A 23,727-nucleotide genomic window follows, 5' to 3' on the forward strand; every position below is an offset into this window, starting at 1 on the left:
TCCTTTTCTCCAGTCTCTTGTCCAAAAGGGCGAATGCGAACCTGTGTTATTCTCTGTCTGTACCCTTTTTCAGTTATCTCGGAAACGTTTTACACGGAAGTTTAAAGAATCTTTAGGAAATTACACACGAGTTAAATTGGCTCACTAGTTAAACCAAGGGAAACTAATTTTACGTAATATTTGATCGCTACAATGTGACTGCTACACGTCGTACGTTAAAAACTAAACTTTTCAAGTTGCAACTCCTCACCAATTATTATTAACACACTGGAGTGGACAAGGTGCCGCCACAACAACTACACTGCCGGTAGGCCTACTTACTTTTTTAGTCAGAAAACTTAGCCTACCTGTTTTTTTATGTTCAAATTTTTCCGAAGGTGTTGCAATCGGTGCCAAACCTTTGCAATGAGACAACGTTCAACTATCGCGTTTGTTTCAGATTCTTGCTGATATTTTCTAGGACTTTCTTATAATTATCGCTTTTTCGACGTAACTTTATATCAAAGCACGCTTGATATCTGCAAGACATAACTTCCCTGGGTATAATTGGATTTCCGCAGGATGATGATGTTGTTTTCGTCATTGTTTCGTGTCGCCAAGTTGTAACTATTTTGTTAGTCGTGCAAGGCCTGGTGCGTTGCGCTTGAAATGGCTTTGCCTGTGATAGGATTTCTTTGCCTGCTTTCCTATGAGCTAAACCAAGACCGTCTTTAAAGTAGGTCTTGGCTAACGCATCATGGTGTGTTCCCCTCACGACCATCAGCACTTTTGATAACGCACCATGGCAGATCTCCATAGCAAATGTTTATTTATACAATTCTTAAAAATATCAGCTAAAGCGATAAAATTATTGGCTGTTTTATTATTTTTGTTTGTAACATTTTCTTTTATTTCCCTTTCTATCTTAAATTTTTCTGAAGGTGTTGCGACCGTGCCGAAGATTTCTTTCAACTCAATAACTTACTTCGGTCACAAGCACGTTTTAACGTTCGCTATTTGTCTCTTCTACCTTTTTTTCGACCTTTGCTATGTTGACGTGCAGGGCCGGGTTTAGCTGATGGGGGGCCCGGAGCACTTTTAGATCGGGGGGCCCCCCGTGCAAAATTTTTTTTCGCACTTTTGGCCCGAAAAACTATTACTAACTATGTCCAAGGTCGTGTTTAACTGATGGGGGGCTCCGTGCAAAAAAGTTTTTCGCGCCATCGGCGCGGTAAACTTTACAAGGTTACTTAAAAGTCACACACACCGCTAATGCCTTTAAGCCTAGCTCAGTCACCACCTTGTGACTAAAAATTAACCTTGAAAGAAAAAGGAGGCGTTTTGCAGAAACTTCAAAGGCTGAGAAAATAATTATAATAACACAAAATCACATTTTTCCACGTCAGGGGGCTCGGGGCAACTGCACCCTTTGCTCCCCCCTAAATCCGGGCCTGTTGACGTGTATTGTTTTTGATATGGTCAGAAATAAAAACAACTGAACTGACCACATTAATAGACCGTATGATTGTTTCACAGGGTGAAGGTCAGGACATGATCTTCGATTTTAACAAAGAATAAATGTATGCTTTTTGGAAAAAAAGAGTTGCTTACGAAAACCAGAAAATATAATGAGAGGCTAAGATTTTAGAAGAGAACAAAAAGCAGTAAAAAAAAACACATTTTTTTCCCATTATAGCAACATTTGCCTTGTTAAAATCGATGATCATGTGCCAACCTTTAACAAAGCCTCCTTATTAAATTTTTTTTGTTTTAATGTCACCTTTGTGTTCTTTTGATGAATAAATTAGGGTTACTCATCAATTTGCGTCAAAAACAAAATAAACCAAAATGTTTCTGCAACGGGAAGGCTGGTCTTATGATCACGTGACAACACTGTTCGTCACGTGATCACGGAGGTGTCACCCTCACTGCTGCACACTTGTAAATGGGTGAACCATCCAACTACCCACCAGATACGACGCCCAACGCCACTCTTAGCAAACGGAACAAATGTATTGCACTCGAACTAAATGACTTGCAACAAATCAACGCTTCTCAACGTTATACTAACTATAAACAAAAGTCAAAATTGTTGAACTGATCAAGAAATCACCAACAGCACCAAGCAGTGCTTCGTGTTTATGTGGCCGGCCCACATCTCGAACAACGGCCAGGATACCAGGTCGTGAGAAGGACCAGTGGCTGCACTTGGGAACGCCAAACCTCCCCACCCTTTCCAGTTGGATCAAAGCGTCTTCAGGTGGTCGTGACGACACTAGGAATTGACGTCACTCTTCGACGGGTTCGAGCACGTCACCGATGGTGACTTCAACGTTGACCGGCTGGTTGGTTTGATCGTTCGGTTGAACGATGACGCAATCTTTTGGTGTCAGCAGGTTTGTGTAAGTCGGTTCCGACTGATTCGAGTCGTCGTTTTCAGTTCCGTCAGATGGCGTTTTCGAGCAACCGGTGTCAGGGTTCTCGGAAACATCAATGTTGTCCCGGCCCTTCAAATTGTCACGTTTGCTCGTGCGGCGTTTTCGCTGTCGAGAAGGGGCAGGTTGGAACTTCTTGCATTTGTGGGTCTTGAGGAGCAGTTCAGTGCGGAATCCGCGCGCGCACACACCGCACACTAACCCGGATGTATGAGTCCTCTCGTGCTTCACCTGAACAATTACAGCGACGTTGGCGACCAGCATACGAGTACGTAATAATAGATCATTATATATAAGTGACCACGGAGTAAGCGCTAGCGTAATTTTCGCCTTGTGCGTCACCAATCCTATGATACACATCAATCAAATAAAGAAGCCTAAGCCTAGTGTGGTGATGGCAATCACGCATTCGCTCTGCAGTGATGCATCAAACTAAAGTGTCCACAGCTTCTGCAATCCATCCATACAAACGTCATCAATGCATCGCTCATTCATGACCGGATTGGAGAAGCTGCCAAGACACAGCACATATTCTCGGTAAAAATCGCAGCGACGTCCTTTCAAACGTCGATCCCACCACTTGGAATGCAGACGACTAGGAACGCGAGACAAGGAACTTCCTAATTATTCTCACCAAGCACGAGTTTCTCCGGTACTTCTTGGAGCAGAAAGAGCAGTGGAAAGTTTTTTTCACGCCACTGTGGCCGATGATGTGTTCCTTCAACTTGTCGGCTCGATTGAACTCCTTCGTGCATCCCAGTACAGACTTCAATGGACACTGCAGTTGGAAACGTAAGATTCTATTTGAATAAAGCAGTAAAGCTACCCCTATGACGCAAGGTTGTTAACATGCTCGAGATCGATTGTTGAAGAACCCGCTTCAAAAAGAGTGAACTACAAACCAAAGTCACATTTCAACATAAAATGCCGTCAATAAACGTTTTATCAAAATAAACTTGAAATTGCCAAGTTACTGTGGCGCCCTCTATACTTTGTTTCAAGTCATATTCTGGAGAAATTCGTTTATTGTTTGTAATGCTTCAACGAAATTCGATATTATTTGTACGACAGACCACCATCAAGTAACTAAAACTTGATTGAAATCAAACCATTCAGTGTTTTATTGAGACATAATTGCATGTTTTGCTTTTCGCTTATGAGCTCACCTTGAACCTTTTGACGGGGTCATGGGTCAACATATGTCTCTTGACCTTGTCCTTCCTATTGAAGGCTGCATCACACTTAGTGCACCGGTATGGAAGTTCCTTAGTGTGGATGAGCATGTGTAAACGAAGGTAGTAGACGCTGCGGAGGGTCTTGTTACAAACGGTGCATCTGGTGAACGTGAAGTTATGAAGACTCTCACATCAACTTGCCATTCCAATGCCATTATTTTGTCATAGTCATACCATGCCGGCAATATCGATGCCACACCCACGTCATAGCTGCCGCATATTGTGAAGTGTTTAGCCACAGTTATACATGATGGAGACAAGAATAAAAGCTACAAATTATGAGCATTTCATTGCCAGGTCCAATACGCACTTAAGGTTCGGTTTTAAAATGCAAAGGGAATTTGAGACTTACTAGGAATGCCGGTCCGCAGCATTTAATCGCCTGTGACATGGTGCACTTAAACAATAGCGGTATGTAGACTTCATATGTCTCGATCTGTTAGTGACTAAGATTGAACAACTTTGTCAATTTTGTACCCAACAAGTGAGCATCAGGGTCTCCAGTCGTCAGCCTTCTAGAGGTGGAGCCATGGTAATTGATCATGGCAATCAAGCGAATGACAACAAATCGAGACAGTAATCGTAGCTCATAGTGCTCTATGCCACCCATCCTTATAAGCAAGAACAACAGAAATTGAAGCCCACGTGTGTCCAGCGGTATCCAGTCCCTTGTGTTGGAGGAGATAGTGCTTCCTTAGGTATCTCTCGCAGGCAAACTTGGAATCGCATATCCTGCACACGTGAGAGTGCGGGTCGCTGGACATGTGTTCCTTCAGGGCGCTTGGATGGCTGAATTTGCTGGGGCAGGACGTGCAGGCATACAACCTAGCAATCAAGTATATTATACGTTATTGTTTTAGTTACCTTAATTGTTTTGCCATCGTCGTAAAATTGGACATTACAACTATCAAGTTACAACCGCAACATCACAGTTAAAACGTCACAACAGTTTACGGATATTTTTTTTAATTTGAACCATAATTTTTCCAACCAACGTGGTAGTGCAAATAACTGTCTGCAATCTACACCGTCACCACCAATGGATCGTTATTAGCAAACAGATCGTTCAAACGTAGTTGCACTGATGAGAATTTAATATTCGAAAACGCGTTCTGCAACACTGTTTTTTGCACTCTGCAATGCCTGATGCAGATTTATCTGTAGATTTCCATCACGCATTGAAGCGGTGATCTGACAATGAAATTTTCTACGGTTCGAGAAAAAGTTTTCTCTGCCTATAAAACGTTGAATGGTAGTTTAACTAATGATTTCTGAAAGTTCCTTGGTTTCATGTTATCTGAATCTTATGAATTGAAGCTATAGCCTGTGATTGAATGGGTAGTTTTCCATGGAGTCGGTTCAATCATCTCTATCACATTCAGATAGAATATTGCATCATATTTTAACCAAACCCTTAGCTTTGCTTCAATCACACCATTCAATCACGCCATTATGTTTTGTCACCACTATAGTTTTGCTTACTTTGTTTGAACGCTCTTCTTCTTACTATTCAAATGCACCTGATACTGGTGCACCCCCAGATCGGGGAGGGATTTGAACACTTTGTGGCACTGGTGGCAACGATAGGTCATCCCCGACTCATGGCCCTTCACATGGGCCACAAACTCATCGAGGTCACCAAACACGGACGAGCAGTCTTCCTTCAAGCATTTGTACACCTGGGATGCAATAACATAGCCTCAAGGAGTGAAGAGAATCGTTGTAAGGAAAGCAATTGGTTACTCCCACTTGTGGGGACAAAATCGAATTTAGATGATGATGACATACAAAAACACCAAATAGTCCATCGGTGGCAGCGAGACCCATCAGTCAACGTCAAATTATTTCTTTTCTGTTGAGTCTTTCCAATTTTATTGATTTAAAAATTAAACTTTGAATACAAAATAACTTTATGATTAACCTATTATGGCCTCTCCTTGTGTTACTAAAACAATACCTATCAGATTAACACAATAACCAACAAAGGAATTACAACGCTACATCCCAAAATCCTGTTTCTGGTGTGAAAATACAAAACTCTCCACCTGCTTGTCCTTATGGATCTTCATGTGAGACTTTCGCTTGTTGTAAGAAGTGAAGCCCTCCCCGCAGTACTCGCAGACAAACGACACAAGAGGGTCGCTCTCATCCGCTTCCTTGTCGCCCTCCCCTCCGCGCTTGTCGCCACTCTCTGCAACGGGACATCACGTGGTTCATTGTTGCTACCAATAGTGACGTCATAGTAGCCACCTCCCGGTCATGTGCGTACTTGGTGCGTCAACAATGTCCGCGTTTTAACGTCGCTTCTCTCAACTTGTGTTGAAAATCGTTTTCTTATTTTGATTGTTGTAATAGATATCGGGTACACGCCTGAATGAGAAATGAATTCCAAATCTGGCAGAGAGCGAGATTGGATTTTGATGACTCACGCGAAGAAGTTGGAAGGAACAACCGGACAATAAAAAACTCAGTTGTTTTGCATAGCCAATAAATACTGGTAGGAACAATGGGTCCACGTCTTTTAGGCGCTGACAGTTAGGCGCTGGTCTAATAGGCGCGCACACTGTGGCGTCTGGATATTTAGGCGCGTAGCACTGTGGCGCCCGGTCATTTAGGTGCTATTACTAGTAAAGTCTGTAGATTGTATCAGCTTGGCAGGTAGGGGCTTTTCACACAAAATATTATATTAAACAGGAAAATATATTGTTCTGTTAATGCGTGTGTGTTGTTGGTCATGGCTTCAGTGAGTGAAGCTGCTTAAACCGGGAATGCTTTTTCACACAAAATGTTATATTCAACAGAAAAATATGTCATGGCTTCCGTGAGTGAAGAGCTGCTTAAACCGGCAATGATTTTCATATAAAATGTTATATTGAACAGAAAAATATGTTGTTTTGTTAATGCTTGTGCGTTGTTGGTCATGGCTTCAGTGAGTGAAGTTGCTTAAACCGGCAATGCTTTTTCACACAAAATGTTATATTCAACAGAAAAATATATGGGTGAAGCTGCTTGAACCGGAAATGCCTTTCACACAAAATGTTATATGCTTGAAATAGGCTACCTTTTAACCTTGGACGTAGGGATACTTCCTTGGTCATCATGGCAAAAATCCCAAGACGTGTGTATACGTCCGTGGTCGCGAAAGGGTTAACTAAAAATGAACTCAATAATGTTCGGAAGCTTGAATAATTTATTGATAAAGCTTTCACCAACGCAAACTTGGACTAACAACAAATAAAACAATAATAAATCAATAAAACAACAATATATTTTTCTGTTCAATATAACATTTTGTGTGAAAAGCATTGCCGGTTTAAGCAGCTCTTCACTCACGGAAGCCATGATATAATTTTCTGGCAAGCTGCCAAGCTGATACAATCTACAGACTTTACTAGGAATAACACCTAAATGACCGGGCGCCACAGTGCTCCGCACCTAAATATCCAGACGCCACAGTGTGCGCGCCTATTAGACCAGCGCCTAACTGTCAGCGCCTAAAAGACTTGCTCCCGGAACAATACTGCAATGCGAAAGCTCACCCTTAGCGAATGGCTGCTTGTAGGCGTTGTTCCCTTTCAGCCACACTTTGTGCGAGATCATATGCTTCTTAACGTTCGACTTCTGTGCGAAAGCTCTCCCGCACACGATGCACTGGAATGGCTTCTCACCTGGGTGGGAATAATACACAAGTTATGAAGTTTAGTAGTTAACTTACACCACCTCAGCAACCCTCATGCTGAAAGATGCCACTCACAAGACGGAATATAATGCTATACTCTCATTTCGTCTGCTGTGCCGTGATCTGATGCACTTAGTGGCAAAACATGACTTGTCAAAATACAACTTCGGCTGCTGTCATCTATTGTCGTGTCCGATTTAAGATGGGAAAGGTATCCTCACCTCACACGGACATTGTCCGATGGTTCGAATAGTTTATCGGAAGGATGAAGCCTTCAACCACAGACATATACAACCAAGCAACCACACGGCATTTAACATAATCCATTAAAATTGAACATAAACTATAAGCTACAAACGTTTTCGGCCATACACACGTTAGCCCTTATCAAGTAACAAAAAAATAACTGCTTATCATATCTACAATGAAAATGAATAACTGATCTAAACACTGAATTGAAAAGCGAAATGCATGAAATGAAACGGTTAGATCAGTTATTCATTTTCATTGGAGGTGAATCCGGCCACCGTCGGTAACGGGGACATCACCGGATTAAAACTGGACTACTACTACATTGTAGATATGATAAGCAGTAATTTTTTTGTTACTTGATAAGGGCTAACGTGTGTATGGCCGAAAACGTTTGTAGCTTATAGTTTATGTTCAATTTTAATGGATAATGTTAAATGCCGTGTGGTTGCTTGGTTGTATATGTCTGTGGTTGAAGAAAGTGACCTCTTTACTAAAATTGTATTATGAAGCCTTCAAGAAACTATCCTGGGCTTCGAACTATTATTCCCTTCAACTTACAATAAATGAAATATAACAGGGTACTAAGGTTCACAGCTTGAAGCTGGTACACAGGTTGATCGAAGCAGTGTTAAGGCAACTGTGGTACGGCGATGTGAATGTGAAAGTTTGGAATGTTTTGTTGATAGTAATAATTAGGTGTAGTTTGCAACCATTGCGACAACATACAGTACACTGCAAATCACATATGCGATGCAACAGACAAGAGAAGACAGCGTAAAAGCAATGGACGAAAACAAGAAAAATGTAATCTATCAGCCACCAGAGGGCGCCCACCTGTATGACTCCTCTTATGTTGCTGCATGTCAAAGTTCTTTGCAAACGTCTTGTTGCAATATTGGCAGGCGTATTTCTTCTTCGGGTCGACAGGGGCGTTTGTTTTTCCATCGTTTCCACCACTAGCTGTCGCAGGCATGTCTTGCGTGCACCCACCCATGGTAGTTTGAGATAGCGCAGAAATGGGTATCTCGCTACAAATGCCAAATGAACATTATGATACAAATTTCACATAGTTACTTTACCTAGATGGAAAAACAAGCAGTTTAAAGGTGGTCAACACAGCACGACAAAGTCGGGCAACGCAGTGCGACAAAGGCGTTCACCGGATCTCGCGTTGTAATCCTTGTACAAGGTACAGCATTCCGATATTATCATTCCATGAGTAAATATCAAGACCATAATAAAGTAGACAATGATTGCTAAAACAACTCCAACGTTCTTTGCAAATATTCAATATGTTGCAGAAAGTAATTATACAAAATCAATAGTTTTTCCCGGGCATTGGAGCTTGGCCAATTGAATGTATGGACAGCAGTTTATTCGGTTTCGGTAAAACGTTCGCAATGGAAAACTTGCTTTCATTTCTGCACTTCTACACCTAAATCTTTTTAATGAGCTGGCTTCTCAAAAGTCTTACCCACTTACACATACAAAGATATCCATTCAAACATTACGTTTATATATTATGGTGTGTTTTAAAATTTTTAGTTAAGGACATAGCACAGTTTGGTTTGCATGCGAGAAATTGTTTGCTGCACTAATCCAAGATGGCTGATAATGGTCTTCCTAAGATCAGAAGGAACTGAAGTTATATGATACGTGGGTAAGATGTATAATGAACACTTCCATTGTTTTGTTGTATCCAAACTCACATCTAGTGGTTAAAGATTTAGATTAAGTGGACGGGAAAGCAAAGAAGCCAATCTTCGTGTCCACTTTCAGGCATCCCTTTAAGTGTCCTATCAAAGACACAGCCGCATGTTCTTGAGCAGTATCGAACCGGCAACCTTTGCAACGTCAAACCACTTTTATTGATTTGGTGCCGGATGCCCGAGGCGGCAAACTTAATGAAGTGGAAAACAGCATCACCTGGTGGTGAGGTCCTCCACCATGTTGGGTCCATGATGCAGCTTCGGAAGGATCAGTTCAAGCGTTTTCCCACCAATCTTCTTTGGTTGCTCCATGTCAGGACCTGTTGAGATTGTGATCACATTGTTTGGCACTTGCACAGCAGGAGCACAGCTGGCGGCAGGCTGTAGAGAGAGAGAGAGATGGTCATATCTCAGCAACAAAAAGCAACCGACTAAAGCAACCAGTATGAGAAGACCCAATGCTTGTGACTCTTATAATTTCCACATCATGTAAGTTTTGAGAGTTTTAATTCCTTTAACTTATACAAGTTGTATTCGCTGTAAAAATTAAACTTGAGTTTAAGCCACCAAAAGCTAACACTCTCGAAATATTTTTCTTGAAACATTTGGATATGAAATGCATATATCAACCCCTTCAGAACTATAACAATTTACCTTAGTCTACTTAATGTACTATTCGGTGCGTCCAATTCGGTGAGTTCCTAACTCCTAACCCTAAAACGGCAATGATAATTGGCTACGGTACCCGATAATTTAAAAAAAAAATTCAAAAAATCACCGAATAAGGAATCGGACTCACCGAATCGGACTCACCGAAACGGGCCATTCCGTTAATGTACTGGGTTGAAATACTAGGTATCAACACTATTTTCAGAAAAAAAAAGAAAAACACAATTACCATGTAGTGAACTGGCAGTATTGTTAGTATGAAAATTATTAGTATATATATATTAATTGTTATTTTCTTGGTAAAGAGATTCGTAAACCTGTACCACTCACAATTTGTAAAATGTTATCGGAAGGTTGCAAAGGCATGGTCTGGCTTTGTAACTGTGTCGTTTCTTGGATAGCATCATATGGTGGTATTTGCTGTAGCAGCGACGATATTAACCTGTTCCCAGCTACTATATCATCATCATTCAACTCCCCATCTTGGTTGAGGACATTATTAGCTTGATTGTTGCTATTTGGGGGTGGAATCAACATTTCTTCTGCAAGAAGAATTCTGCAAAAAAGGTAAAATGCTAAAAATGTTTTTCACAAAACAAGAATAGAATTGCCTAAATAGACTCAACAAGTGAATAAACAATTTAGGAATGTTTAGTGCATCAATATATTCTAATTCATTGCTTTAAAAATGTTTTAAAATAAAACAACAAGTTCAAAAACCTCAGACCAAGCCCACAATTTATATCGTTTTGACATGAACCCAAGCTTAACAGCAGCATACCTCTGAGGTTGATTGTTGACCTGGCAAACAGCGGAAGTAATGACTTGCTGTGGGTGCATGTAGCTTCCATCCGACACTGACATGCTGTTGAGGATATTTCCTGGAGCTTGGTTGTTGTAAGAATGAGATGGGGTCACATGGTTGTTTTGCATTACATGTGAGCTAACAATAATAATTTTGTTTAAGAAATCATTTGAACAATTTTCTCAGAAGGGTGTTACACTCAGTCATTCAACAAATCAAATATTCTAAGAAATTCTTTTTAAAGATATGTAATATTGACTGTCAATTTTGCAACCTTATTGAGAACTGAACACACACGTTTTATTATTTATCAATTAACAATCATCAGTTAATAACATCTTGTTATCCAATAGTAAATATAACTCAATAACATCTTGTTAAAAATACAAGTTTCCATCACTACTAGTTGATGATTTACACAGGCAAGTACGCATGTCCACCTTTGTATAGGGCCAGATGTTATGCATGCAATCGAATTGTGTGGCATAGGAACTTCTCTGTTATTTTGTTCAGCTAAACTCCCCACATGTTGCTGCATGGCATGCTGTTGACCTGAACAGGAAAAAATACAAGCTAATAAAGTTGAGCACTTCAGCCTAATCATCTACCGATACAATAAAGCTCTCTTTAACAGCAGATTACAATTACTAAAAACACATTGCAGACACATGTTTGCTTCATTAGCTCCGTGGTTACATATTCAACTCAAGATCACGTGGCGCTGGTTTGGCTCTCGGGTATGTGCTTGAGCAACGCATTTCAGGATTGCTTTCCATTTAGTGGCACCTAGTGGATGGAAAAATTCCTCGGCAACAACATTTTAACAATCGGAAAACTTCACTTTGCCAGTTTCGGTAACCGGCCTTGCTTCAAAAGCTTCTGCAAGTATCGTATTATACATGCGAAACTACCAGGAATAACCTATCAAGGCAATACCAGTTCGAGAATAAAAACTCAAAACCAAACAACATGTTAATTGTTAAGTCCATTTCATTACACCATCTTTAAAAGTCGATATACTCAGACAGAAAAGCAGATGTTCAATCAATGTAAAAATTGATTGATTTGCTGTCTGGGTAAGGCATGTATAATACAGTAAAGATGGTGTGATATAAAGGAATAGTTTCAACTTACCTTGGTTCATTGCTATCATGCCTTGCTGTGATGAATCAAACATGACGGAATGGCCGCTTAATGCAGAAACCATTTGGTTGGGACGCTGAAGAACAGCATCTTGTAAAATAACAGGTCCTTGATCAAGGGGACGCCTTGCACCCCCGGAGCATTGTCCAGCCTTGTGTTGCAAGAATTCTTGCAACTGACTGTACTGTTGTTTGCACCTGCCAGTAAGTACAAGCAATTAACAACAAATTGTCAGAAACTTTGCAAATACTTATTCTCAAATCTAATTATTGCAAACATCTACTAATAGCTAAAAGTATAAACAACTGATTTTTATCAATCATAGACTCCTTAAGTAAAGGACTGGAACCTCCCATGCTCAGGGTTTGTAACTTGAGTCTGAATGATTAACTTGAGTCCTGGCTAAAATGACTTCTAGAGAAGCTAGAAACACAATCTTGGATTCCATAGTAGGGTTTTTGAGGATGGCTAGTTCAATAGCGTTACTTTCAGCACCATCTGAGGTCATTTTCAAGGTCAAAATATTATATTTAAATTAGAGATGTACCGATACCAATATTTTGGCCGATACCGATCCCGATACCGATATCACCTTTTTAGGCCGATACCGATACTGATACCGATATTTTGGCCGATACTTTGGTGTTACAAAAAGAAACAATTTTGGCATTTGCAAGGAATTATATCAAATGCTAAGCTTTACCTTATTTGCAAAAAACTATTAAAAAAACTTTTAATTGGCATAATTTATTAAAGATTCAAGAATCCAATCTCAACCGCATTGTTGTGTCATAATAGTCTCTCTGTAGGTATCATGGCTGATACAGCCCTCGATGTACAATGATGTTCCAGTTTGATCGATCTCCTGCGTCTTGCCAAATTTTAGTAGGGTTTTTGATTTGTGGTTGAAAAGTAAGTCATAATAGTAGGTTTTAGTAATGAAAGACCACCGTAATTGAGGACTGGGGTATGAGGGAAGAAACATTACTGTACATCATAATTGGGGTTTCTGAAAAATTAATAAAGTGTTTGCGCAAACTCTCCAAATAGGCTATCATAATTGATAATAAGATGTAAAATGTAAACCAAGTGATTTGCGTAGTCGTACAAAAACTATTCGACAAGTAATGTGCGACCTAATGGCACTTGTCGTGCGGTTGAAAAGCTTTTGCCAGGCCAAGACTACCCAGGTAGCAAAAATGTGTACTTTTGCATCATTTTTACGTTGCTAAACGTTTAAAAAACCCATGTAACTTGGTTGCTTTTAGTAAGCTGGTTCTATCAGTTTTTGATTAAATTTCCACCTTTTGTTGTAATAAACTCACCAAGCTTAAACAATGTCATGGCAGAATAGATAGGCTCAAAATGAAAGCAATGGAACTACGAATCTTCACTAAACTAATCAAAATGGTCTTGTTGACCTAAGATGACCAAGGCCTATGAGAGGGGGGTACGAAGGGTACGGTGTATCCTTGACGGCCCAAGCCTGTGTTTGTTGGGGGGGTCCGAAATTGTGGTTTTATAATTTACGCGCAAAAATGTTTGGTTAAAACCATCCTAAACGACTGATTTCAAGCATTAAAGTTGTTATTCTTTAGAGGGGCCGTAATCTAGCAAAAGGGCCCAGAAAGGTAATCGGGTGCTTTGCAAGCAAATTATGGGCCCAAAGTGGTAATTTAATGCTTTACGTGCAAAAATGTTCTGTTAAAAGTACCCTAAATTAAATCATAAAAGTTAGTTATTCTGCTGTCCGGAGCGGCGAAATATTTTTTCCCACGAGATTTCTGTCTCATTTACATATTTTGGTAAAAGTTTGTATTAAAACCGTGTGAATGCAATATTCTCTCGTTGGCACAGTTGGTTCAGTGGTATCATCCTCTGCCTAGTAATCGTGAGAACGAGGGTTCGACGCCCGTCGAAGTCAAACTTTTTTTTTTCTTTAAATTAATTTTTGCGGTGCACAAGAGCTTTTCAAAAAAGTAGGGTTAGGGAAAGCTTATATTTTATTATCATTGCAAAATTTTATTGGCAAATAGTTATTTCGCAATCTGAATCAACCAATCTCTCAAACACTTTCGGAAAATCTTACTTTTAAAGTGACTAAAATCAATGAGACAGAAATCTCGTGGGAAAAAAAATTTCGCGTCCGGGCGTACACTAGCCATTTCAATTCTTGTCGATGTCAATTCTTACTATAAAACGGCTGCCGAGAAACATATAGTTGATTGGATGGTCTAAATGGCTAGCGTGGAAGCTACACCGTTATGGTTAGCGAATCGCAACAGCTCTGCCTCTGTATACTAGTGAGTGCTCAGCCTTGTGCTGATAGCCGGGAAGAACGCTCCTTTCTTCACAATGAGGTTGTCATCTTAGGCGCAACAAGACCATTTATTGATTTGTTTAGTGAGGATTCGTAGTCCCATTGCTATTATTTTGCGCCTACTTACTCTGCCATGACATTGTTTAAGCTTGGTGAGTTTATTACAACGAAAGGTGGAAATTAAATCACAAACTGATAAAACCAGCTTACTAAAAACAACCAAGTTATATGGGTTTTTTAAACGTTTAGCAACATAAAAACGATGCAAAAGTACATTTTTGCTACCTGGCTAGTCTTGGCCTGGTTTTATCCTCTGCTGAGAGTAAAAAAGAAACACAAAGAAAAGAATGATAAATATTGGAGAAACTGTGTCTCCTTCACAACTTAAGAATCGAACAATGCAAAACTGCTGAAACAAAACGTTTTGTTTGAGTGAAAGAATCACTGTACTATAAGCAAACAATGCCAAAAGGTGCGGGCATGAAGTCATGGGAGTGTGAGGTATCAAAAATTTGAACAGGTTGTTATTTTTCTACATGAATGTGATGTTAGTTACTACTTTAAAAAATCTATATAATATCTTTGCTTCTGCAGAAAATCCCCAGCAAACGCCTTTTTTTACATGTTTAGTATCGGCCACAGTATCGGCCAAATTTTACCGATACCGATGCCGATACCGATACTCAAAAAATGGCCGATATCACCGATACCGATGCCGATACCGATATATCGGTACATCTCTAATTTAAATAAAGGTCAAATTACAAAATTTTGGTCATTTTTGCGTCTAAATCGTAAAGCAAAACCGTTTGAAAGAAGTCTGTGACGAAATATAATATTGTGCACCTACTGCATCTATTGTGTAAGATATTTTCTCTACACTGCGTAAGTTCTTTGAAGTTCTTTTTATTTATTTTGGGAAATATTGTGGTGATTTCATATGCCGTCGCAAAACATGCAGTTCCAAGCTTTTGTGACGTAACAATTTACTGAAATCATAGCTGTAATTTGCATGGCAAGACTGAAATGCGTTGTCGGTTTCATTATGCTGAGTTGTTATTATTTGTAGATGCACCTTTAGCTAGTGATAATGCTGCTTGTACTACTTTAGCTAACATTCTATTGAAAGCTTATGTCCTCAATGTAAGTGACAAAGAAAAGTCTTTGGGATGCCTCAGGAGGCAAGAAAAGCTTTCCAACTAGTGATAGACATTGTCTATTATGGTGTCATCTTGTTATGTATTGTCAATTTGTGTATTATATTGTAATCACAAACTCCTTTAGATAATAGCCATAGTGTTGAGAAATACATATGATGTTTATGTAATAGCATATTTCGTCACAGACTTCTTTCAAACAGTTTTGCTTTACGATTTAGACGCAAAATGGGCAAAAATGACCAAAATTCTGCAATTTGACCTTAAAATATAATATTTTGACCTTGAAAATGACCACGGATGGTTTTGAAAGTAACACTATTGAACTCGCTATCCTCAAAACCCTAATAGGGAATCCAAGATTGTGTTTCTAGCTTCTCTAGAAGTCATTTCAGCCCAGAACTCAAGTTGATCCTTCAGACTCAACTTACAAACCCCCGAGATCGCAACATTCCAGTCCTTTAGCCTACTTAAGGAGTCTATGTTATCAACGCAAAAATGATTAAAATATGACAACTTCAATCAGTAGTGTGAAAACAATTAAGTTTTAGTAATTGATAGTTAAGTTGCTTTGTTTAAAAATTGACCAAGTCAGTCTTAAGCTTTTAACATTCGACTTTTGTATTTCAGCCAATGGTTTGTACATGGAAAAAGTATGCTGTTTCAATCATCAATCAATCATTTTATTTTTCGTCATTAATACGTCCGGAACGAAAAAGATACTAACTACAAAAATTGATATAAACCTACAAGCACGTTAACGAACGGGAAAAGGTGGCAAAACCTTGAAAGGTTTAAAACGTGCCTGAATGAAAAATTATGTAGTAGGCTATATATCAGTAGTTAGCATGGCCACAAAACCCCCCCCAAAAATAAAAATAGCAAAAATAAAACAAAAACAGAGAGAAGCACACATGTAGTAATGAATGACAGCCTAATGAAAAGTGTTGTGGATTGAATTTGTCAGTTCCAATATTGATGTGGATGAGCAGTCATAATAATAATAATAGGATGTTGAAAGAAAACCGGACATAAAAGAAACCCATCCTCAGGCAAAAGCCCGTTTCAATGTGGCCCAGGAGAGCAGGTGTTGAGCTCTTTCTATGGTTAGACTGCACATCACACAGTAGCCCAAGACGATTGAGGTTTGATATCCAGTTTAAGTTATTGTTTCTTGTCCTGGTGGGTGATGGAATGGATGATATGATTGATATGGTGATAAGAAATACAGAACTTCTTGTAATCTATAAAATAGAACAAGCATGCACATACTTTCCACATTGAAAAATGTCACTTTCTTCCAAAACAGAAATGTTGTTTATCTGCTGGTTCGACACATTCTGCTGGTTGACAGAAAGAGAAGTTGTATCATTGGAAACTTGAATTTGTGCAAGATTGTTCGACAAGCCAGGATGACTTTCTGGTGATAATCCAGCTGTTCCTTCCAAAAATGCCAAACTGCCATTTGTTCCTAAATCAACTAGAAACAAGATAAATCAACAGATAAAGCTACAGTGATGAAAAACTACAACTATAATCTATGCGACAATTTCCGACCTTGGAAGAAATTCTGACCACTTCACACATTTGCAAATATTTCGCAATTGAAATGGATTTGACAGAAAAAAAAATTGAAAACTTTGTTTGTCAACAATGTTGTCACAACTTGTGGGAATTTTATGTTTTTGCATTAACTAGCCTATGTCACTTGTTTTTCGCTTTTGAAATTTAACTAAGAAAAACTACTTTTTTTGTAAAAAAAATGGCTACCTAATTTTTATAAAGGTGTATTTGAAAGTGGGAACGTTTTGATATTTGACAAGTGAAAAGCGGAAATCGAGCAATAATTTCGTTAATTTTTTGTGATCTGAATTTAGCTATTTGACGGAATTGAACGACAAAACAGCTATCACCAAATAGTAATAATAATAACAATAAATCAATATTGCAGGCTGTTAATGAACCATCTCAGCCTGGTTGCAATTGTAGGGTGAAGTCAGATTGTCCTTTGAATAGGCAGTGCTTGCAGAAGGCCATTGTTTACAAAGCCACCGTTGATAACCACCCGAGGGTTCTTAATTACATTGGTTTTGCATGTTTTTCAGAACTTCTGATGATCCGTATAATATAGGTGAAACAGGTTGTTAAGGATTCAGATAGTAATAACTATATTTGATTCAATTCGCTCTGCTTTGCATTTTCGCTTAGCATTGAGCACTTTTTGTAGTATGAATAGTTTTCATTGTTTCAGCATAATTATTATAGGTTAATGAGCACTGGTAGGTTTTAAGTCACCCGGTGGTCGGCAACATCTCTCCTGTATTTTTCTCTTACAATTCAATTCAATTTATTTTTATTTTTCAGAATGCAAAAGAAATGATATTGTGAAAAAGAAACACAGTAACAAAACCAACAAAAGGAAAAGGTGGCAAACCTTAATGGGTTAAGACGTGCATGAAAGGATCTAATATTGCGGTATATGCATCAATAAATATAGTTAAGCTTGACCACCAAACCTGATACTTTAAAATAAGTTGATGAATTAGTTAAGAACCAGTCGCCTCCTCGTTCCTGGAACAACTGGAGCGCCAATTCTTAAATCTCGCAAACGATTCAAAACCTACAAGCCCCGGATACCATATATGTTCCAATGCAGCTAACTACGATGTTGTTAGGCCCAGATGATAGCAATTGATTGACAAAACAAAGCATTAAAAATGTAATTGAAACCAGAAACACGTTGATACTGATAGAATATGGCAGCATTGCCACAACACCTTTCTAGGATAAAGTATAACTAGAAATCAGTAACTTAGACCAGTAGTTCTCAAACTGTGCGTCGCGACGCCCTGGTGCGTCGTTTCAATTTTCCAAGGGCGTCGCAGAAGAGTTTCGTTTCGTAGCTGAATTCAGTTTATCTTATAAAGATGAGGTTAATCTTTTGATTAGCAGTTTCAGTTGTCATCAAAGTTGTTAACTTCATTAAAACACGCCCACTGAAGTCAAGAGTTTTCAAAAAACTTTGTGGAGAAATGAATGCAGCGCATCGGAGTTTGCTTTTTTAATTTTCATTCAAGTGGCTTTCGCTTAGAAAATTCTTTGAACGCTTCTACGAATTGGTGGATGAACTTTAGGCTTTTTTGCAGCAAGAAAATAATCCACTTGCAGATTGTTTAGCTCAGAACAATTTCTGATTGAAATTGGCTTACTTTACTTGTGTGATATCTTCGCCAAACTGAACATTTTTATGCAAGGGCCGAATAAAAATGACATTTCAGATAAAATTGCAGCATTCGTTACAAAGCTGCTATTGTGGAAGGAAGATATAGCAAACCTGTCTGGAAGCTCTCGATACTTCACTTTCTTGTCCAATTTGCTTGCAAAGAAAAGTATGACGCTGCCTTCAAATTTGTGAAGCATATTTGGGCAACATTTGTCCAAGCTCGAGTCGAAATTTGCAAAATATTTCCCAAAAAATTTATCAAACTACGAATGGATTCGTGATCTTTTCGTCCAACCTACTCCACTGTCTTTTACTGCACAAGAAAAAGAAGCCTACATTGACCTTTCTTGTGACAATTCCCTGAAAAGGATGTTTAATTCAGGAAATCCGGCAAATTTCTGGATTTCAATGAATGGCGATTATTATCCAGCTTTGGTGAAGAAAGCACTACGAATTATTATCCCATATGTCACGTCATATTTATGTGAAGCAGGATTTTCTGCCTTGGCGGTGATAAAAAGCAAATTTCGATCACCAATAAACACAGAAAGAAAAATGCGGGTGGCAATTTCAAAAATTCTCCCAAGATTTAATGAACTTTGTAAAAACAAACAAGCCCACACGTCACATTAAATAATATGCATTGCTTTTTGTTGTTGTATCAACAAACAAAAATTTAATAATAAGTTTCCTCATTAACTTTTATTTGCTGGTGCGTCGCAAGTCCAGAAAACTTTTCCAGAGGCGTCGCAACAAAAAAAAGTTTGAGAACCACTGACTTAGACAAAACAGCAATTGCATGACAAACGTAGAAAACTGCCATTTCACAAATCCCTTCATTTGCATACATACAAAATTGAAAAATGTACTCGGTTGTTTACGCTGTTCTATCTAGCGGCTACCCTCCTTCCACCATTTTGAAATGTTTTATCAGGTTTGCGACTAGCCTAAATATTCGAACTTAAAGGTAAAAAAAATATCGTTAATAAAACTTACCTGATAAAGTTTCAAAGTACGACTGCATTGCAAAACAACTTTCATAAATATATTCCCAAATTCAGTAGAATCTTTTTAGATTTAAGAATAACTATTTCAAGTCTATGTCATTCTTTAATCGTAATTATTTCTAGCTTTGTGCAGGAACTGGTCGGGAGTGAAAAAAGAAGTCAATGAAGCGAAGCACCTAAACTTATTTCATGACGTTTCAAAAAACATTTATTTAAAAAACATGGGGAGAAGTTTGTCAGCTTGATTTCATTTTGACAATAGAGAGAGAAGCCTTTTATTTTGTCTGTTGCAAAAAATAGTATACTGTACAAATATATTCCATATATCTTTATGTGCTATAAGCAATAATTGAATATATAGCACTAAAAATAGTTTTCGAAGCGTTTGTTTTCTGGACATGAGTTTAGTATTTACATTTTGGGCTGTTTATTTTTTGATCAGTCGCTTTTTCATCCACGAAATTCCAGCTAATTGACGATTCACCTGGAGGCACAAAAATGCCTCTGAACATAGTTAATAAATATACCATTTATTTATTAACTATGCTCTGAATCAAAGTTGCCATATCAAATTTCAATAATTCCAAATACACCTTGAAAAACTACTAAATCAAGAAAAAAAATGCCAAATGTTATTATAAGCGAGTCGATCAATAAAAAAAATGTGTCATTGTTAGCTAATATTGCTGAATGCTATTTTTATAAATTGACTGATAGCCTGACCAGTGTATCTGACCTGACCAGTGTTATTTATATTGTGTAGGCTATAATTTGTGCCGTGCTTTATTAGCAACAGACAAAATAAAAGTTTTCTGTTTGTTTGTTTCTAATTGTATTTTTAGAAACAGTGCTGCCAGACCTCTTTTATAGTTAGCAGCAACGGCCGAGTCGGCAGCAGTGGCCGAGTGGTTAGCGCGTTGAGCTCGCAGTCGAGAGCCTGCATGTTCGATTCCAGCCAGCCGCACTTGCTGTTGTTTCTCTGGGCAAGAAACTTTACGATAATTGCCTCTACCCAGTGATCGATTTCGAGTAATGGGTAGTACCAAATTTAAGTGATAAGTAGAGTAGACAATCGGAAACAGACATTGCCGTCGGCTGCAGCGTGAGTCAGGTGTACGTCGGAAAGCGTAAACCGATGCATAGCGCTTAAGTCCGCTTTCCCGCAATGCAGGATAAAGATATGAAAAAGCAAACAAAATATTTAATCATTTTATTTTTCGTCATTAAAATAAAATGATTGATTGATTGAATATAAAAGAGGTCTGGCAGTACTGTTTTTTGTACCAAAATCAGCGCTTCCACTTTTGTGGTATTTACCAGGGTTGCCAGATGGCCTTTTTTTAGGCCAAATTCCAGAAAACTGGCCTTTTTAAATTGCAGTTGGCCTACAAAAATTGATGCAAATAAGGCCAGAAAATCTGGCCTTATTTGGCCCTTTTCATGGCTGCAAGTTTTGACCGGTTTAGAAAGTATTATTTTAAGGAAATTCAATTTCAATTGTAATATAAAAGTATCACTTATCATCACTTAGAGCCTGACCTATATTCGTTTTAATTTTAATTAGTGAGTAGAGACATTGGTACAGGGTTGCCAGGTTGGCTTCTTTCAAGCCAAATTTCTCAAATCTGGCTTTTTTTTAAGGCCTTTGGCTGGAAGATTTACGGTTTGGCTTTTTTTTTAAATTTGGCTTCTTTTTGGCTTTTTTTGAACTTTGACTTTTTAAACAGTTATATAGATTTTTTTACTTTTTAGATGCTGAACATATAAATCTGCAATCTGCTTATTGCAGCAGACAAATGCTGATCTATAAGGTTTTACCAAAATTCTACACTTGCACTCTCAAGCTTTGTATAAACGACTGCATGATGTAAATGGCAACCTAAACCCTATGGAGATAATTGATTTTGGTGCTCATTTTTTGATGGAATGTGCCAATATTAGAGATGGTAGTAGGCCTACAGTAGGCCTAGGCCAGGCAATTCTAGCTTTGTAATTTCTGAAATTGAAGGTGTAAAAGTTAAACGTGCCTGATTTTCCGTTTAAGCACGTTTTATACCTTTCAAGGTTTTGCCACCTTTTCCCATTCATTTACGTGCTGGTAGGTCTATATCGATTTTTGTAGTTAGTATCTTTTTCGTCCCGGACGCGTTAATGACGAAAAATAAAATGATTGATTGATTGATGTAAAGCAATGCTTGAAGAAGCTCTTCAATAAGTCACCAAAAGATTGCCATCATCTCAGAAAATATTTCAAAATTTGGTCCGTTGACCTAAGTCCTACGTAGGCTATGTTTTAAGTCAAACATCACGAGCTTCTTTTCTTAACTTGCCTTTTCTTCATCTTGCTGAAACCAATTTTACTCTTTTGGAAGACCAATACAGAAAGATAATTTTTGTAGATTGGAAAGAAGAAGAACCATTTAAATCAAATAATCAGCTGCTATGCAACATACATAATTTTGGTTAGGAATCGTGAAAAACTCTCAATTTAAAGAGTTGGCTTTCTATGCGCTAAAATGCTTGTTGAGAGAATTTTCTCACTCGTTACGGTTACCTGTTGTAAAACAGAACTATGCCAAGGAACAGACTGCAAATCAACACCTTGGATTCGATTGCCAGAATTGGGACTGATTTAATTTTTTCTTCAAAATGCTGGAAAGACTTTAAGGCAACTGATAAAATGCTTAAGTTGTTCAATGCGGACATGTATTGTACACGCAAAGTGACATCATGCAATACTCTACTGATGGCTTTGAATCAGTTTTTTAAAACAGGCTTTCTAGGTCTTCAATCAATATTTCACACTCTTTTTAAGAGTGCAAGACTTCTTACTATTTAGTTCAAGAATATTTTGAAGAGCCTTTTCTTAGCCAAACATATTTTTGTTCTGGCTATGCTCTCTGCATCCTGCGAAGTAAAAAGTGTTACTTTGTGCTGGGTCATTCCATGTCAAGTGATCCAGAAAAATGGGATTTTGTAACCCACCCTCTCAGATTTTAATGAAAATCCACACACTGATAAAACTTTTCTTCCTGATTTCAAAAAACTAATTTTTTTTTAAATCGGTCAACTAAAACAAAAGTTACGGCCACTTAAAGTTGACTGCTTTTTGTGATCGCTGGAGCGTAAAATCCATTTCGCTTTCACAAGTTTAACTATAGGAAGATATTTCTCAGCTCGTAAGAAATTGTACTGATTGATATTTTCAGGTATTGTAGGACATATACTTCTTAAGCGATATCACTCAAAACTAAAGCTCTTGACCATCACCTTTGACCTTTAACCTCATGTTTATTAGTAGCCCCAATTGTGGTCAATCATGCGGAACATAATTTTTGATCATGAATAACTCATGGTGCTCACTAGTTACAATCACATGCAATGCATCATTTTAAAGGTATTTTCAAGGAGAATTGATATCAGAAATAAAATTAATGGCTTATTAAGTATTTCACCTCACAAAGTGAAAACAAAAGCTTGTGTCTGAAAATCAGTACTATTTTTAATTACAAGTGTGCTATGCCAAGTTCCCCTAATGATGTTTTGTATATTTATAATTTAAAATAGCTCATTAAATATTCTAATTGAAGAAGATTGTGCCAAACAATGCAAAACCATCCTCCACACCTCCAAGACACCCATTTGAATGCCCCAAGCTCCCAACTTCCCTGGACACAACCACCCTATGGACAAATCCCACAAAAGCGACCAAGCTTGTGGCTGTGTGGGGGAGGCCATGGCTTGACCACTGAACAACTTGGAATGGCTCCTCCTCAATGACTTTGAGGGAGAAGAGCCAACAACAAGATTGTGCCAAAAAAATTTATGTTTTTAAACTAATATAGGTCCTGCTACTTAAACATTTTAAGCCATAGATTCATCTGAGCAACAATGATAAATTCTAAATTCCAAAATAACATTTTGTCACTTCGGGTACATACTCTTTCTTGACCTATTTTTCCACAACAAAACTAACACATCAAAAATATCATACAACAATACACTGAATAATAACATAGGTAAGAGTTCACAAATGGTTATCTAAGGGTTGGAATCGGGTAATTGGACAGCGAAATAACAATTAAATATATATAAAGATTAAGAAATATGGAAA

General features: G+C 38.2%; 1 protein-coding gene across 2 annotated transcripts; it reads right to left on the reverse strand.

Annotated features, from left to right (window-relative positions):
• Nucleotides 1-1,981: 1,981 nt before the first annotated feature.
• LOC145771812 (uncharacterized) lies at nucleotides 1,982-19,733 on the reverse strand. 2 transcript variants are annotated; one of them, XM_082583544.1, is made up of 15 exons: nucleotides 19,603-19,733; nucleotides 16,656-16,863; nucleotides 11,898-12,103; nucleotides 11,204-11,315; nucleotides 10,740-10,901; nucleotides 10,289-10,514; nucleotides 9,507-9,670; nucleotides 8,415-8,608; nucleotides 7,189-7,317; nucleotides 5,695-5,840; nucleotides 5,132-5,328; nucleotides 4,295-4,474; nucleotides 3,581-3,749; nucleotides 3,049-3,192; nucleotides 1,982-2,645 (listed from the first exon to the last, which is right to left on the reverse strand). In XM_082583544.1, the coding sequence occupies exons 1-15, from the start codon at nucleotides 19,628-19,630 to the stop codon at nucleotides 2,268-2,270; spliced, it is 2,643 nt and encodes an 880-aa protein (XP_082439670.1). In that variant the 5' UTR covers nucleotides 19,631-19,733; the 3' UTR covers nucleotides 1,982-2,267. The 2 variants fall into 2 exon arrangements, with proteins under 2 accessions (XP_082439670.1, XP_082439671.1); XM_082583545.1 differs by lacking the exon at nucleotides 1,982-2,645 and having other exon boundaries at nucleotides 3,053-3,192; nucleotides 3,581-3,859.
• Nucleotides 19,734-23,727: the final 3,994 nt, after the last annotated feature.

This window comes from Aplidium turbinatum, chromosome 6 (assembly GCF_918807975.1).
Source record: "Aplidium turbinatum chromosome 6, kaAplTurb1.1, whole genome shotgun sequence".
In the NCBI taxonomy this organism is placed as follows: Eukaryota; Metazoa; Chordata; class Ascidiacea; order Aplousobranchia; family Polyclinidae; genus Aplidium; species Aplidium turbinatum.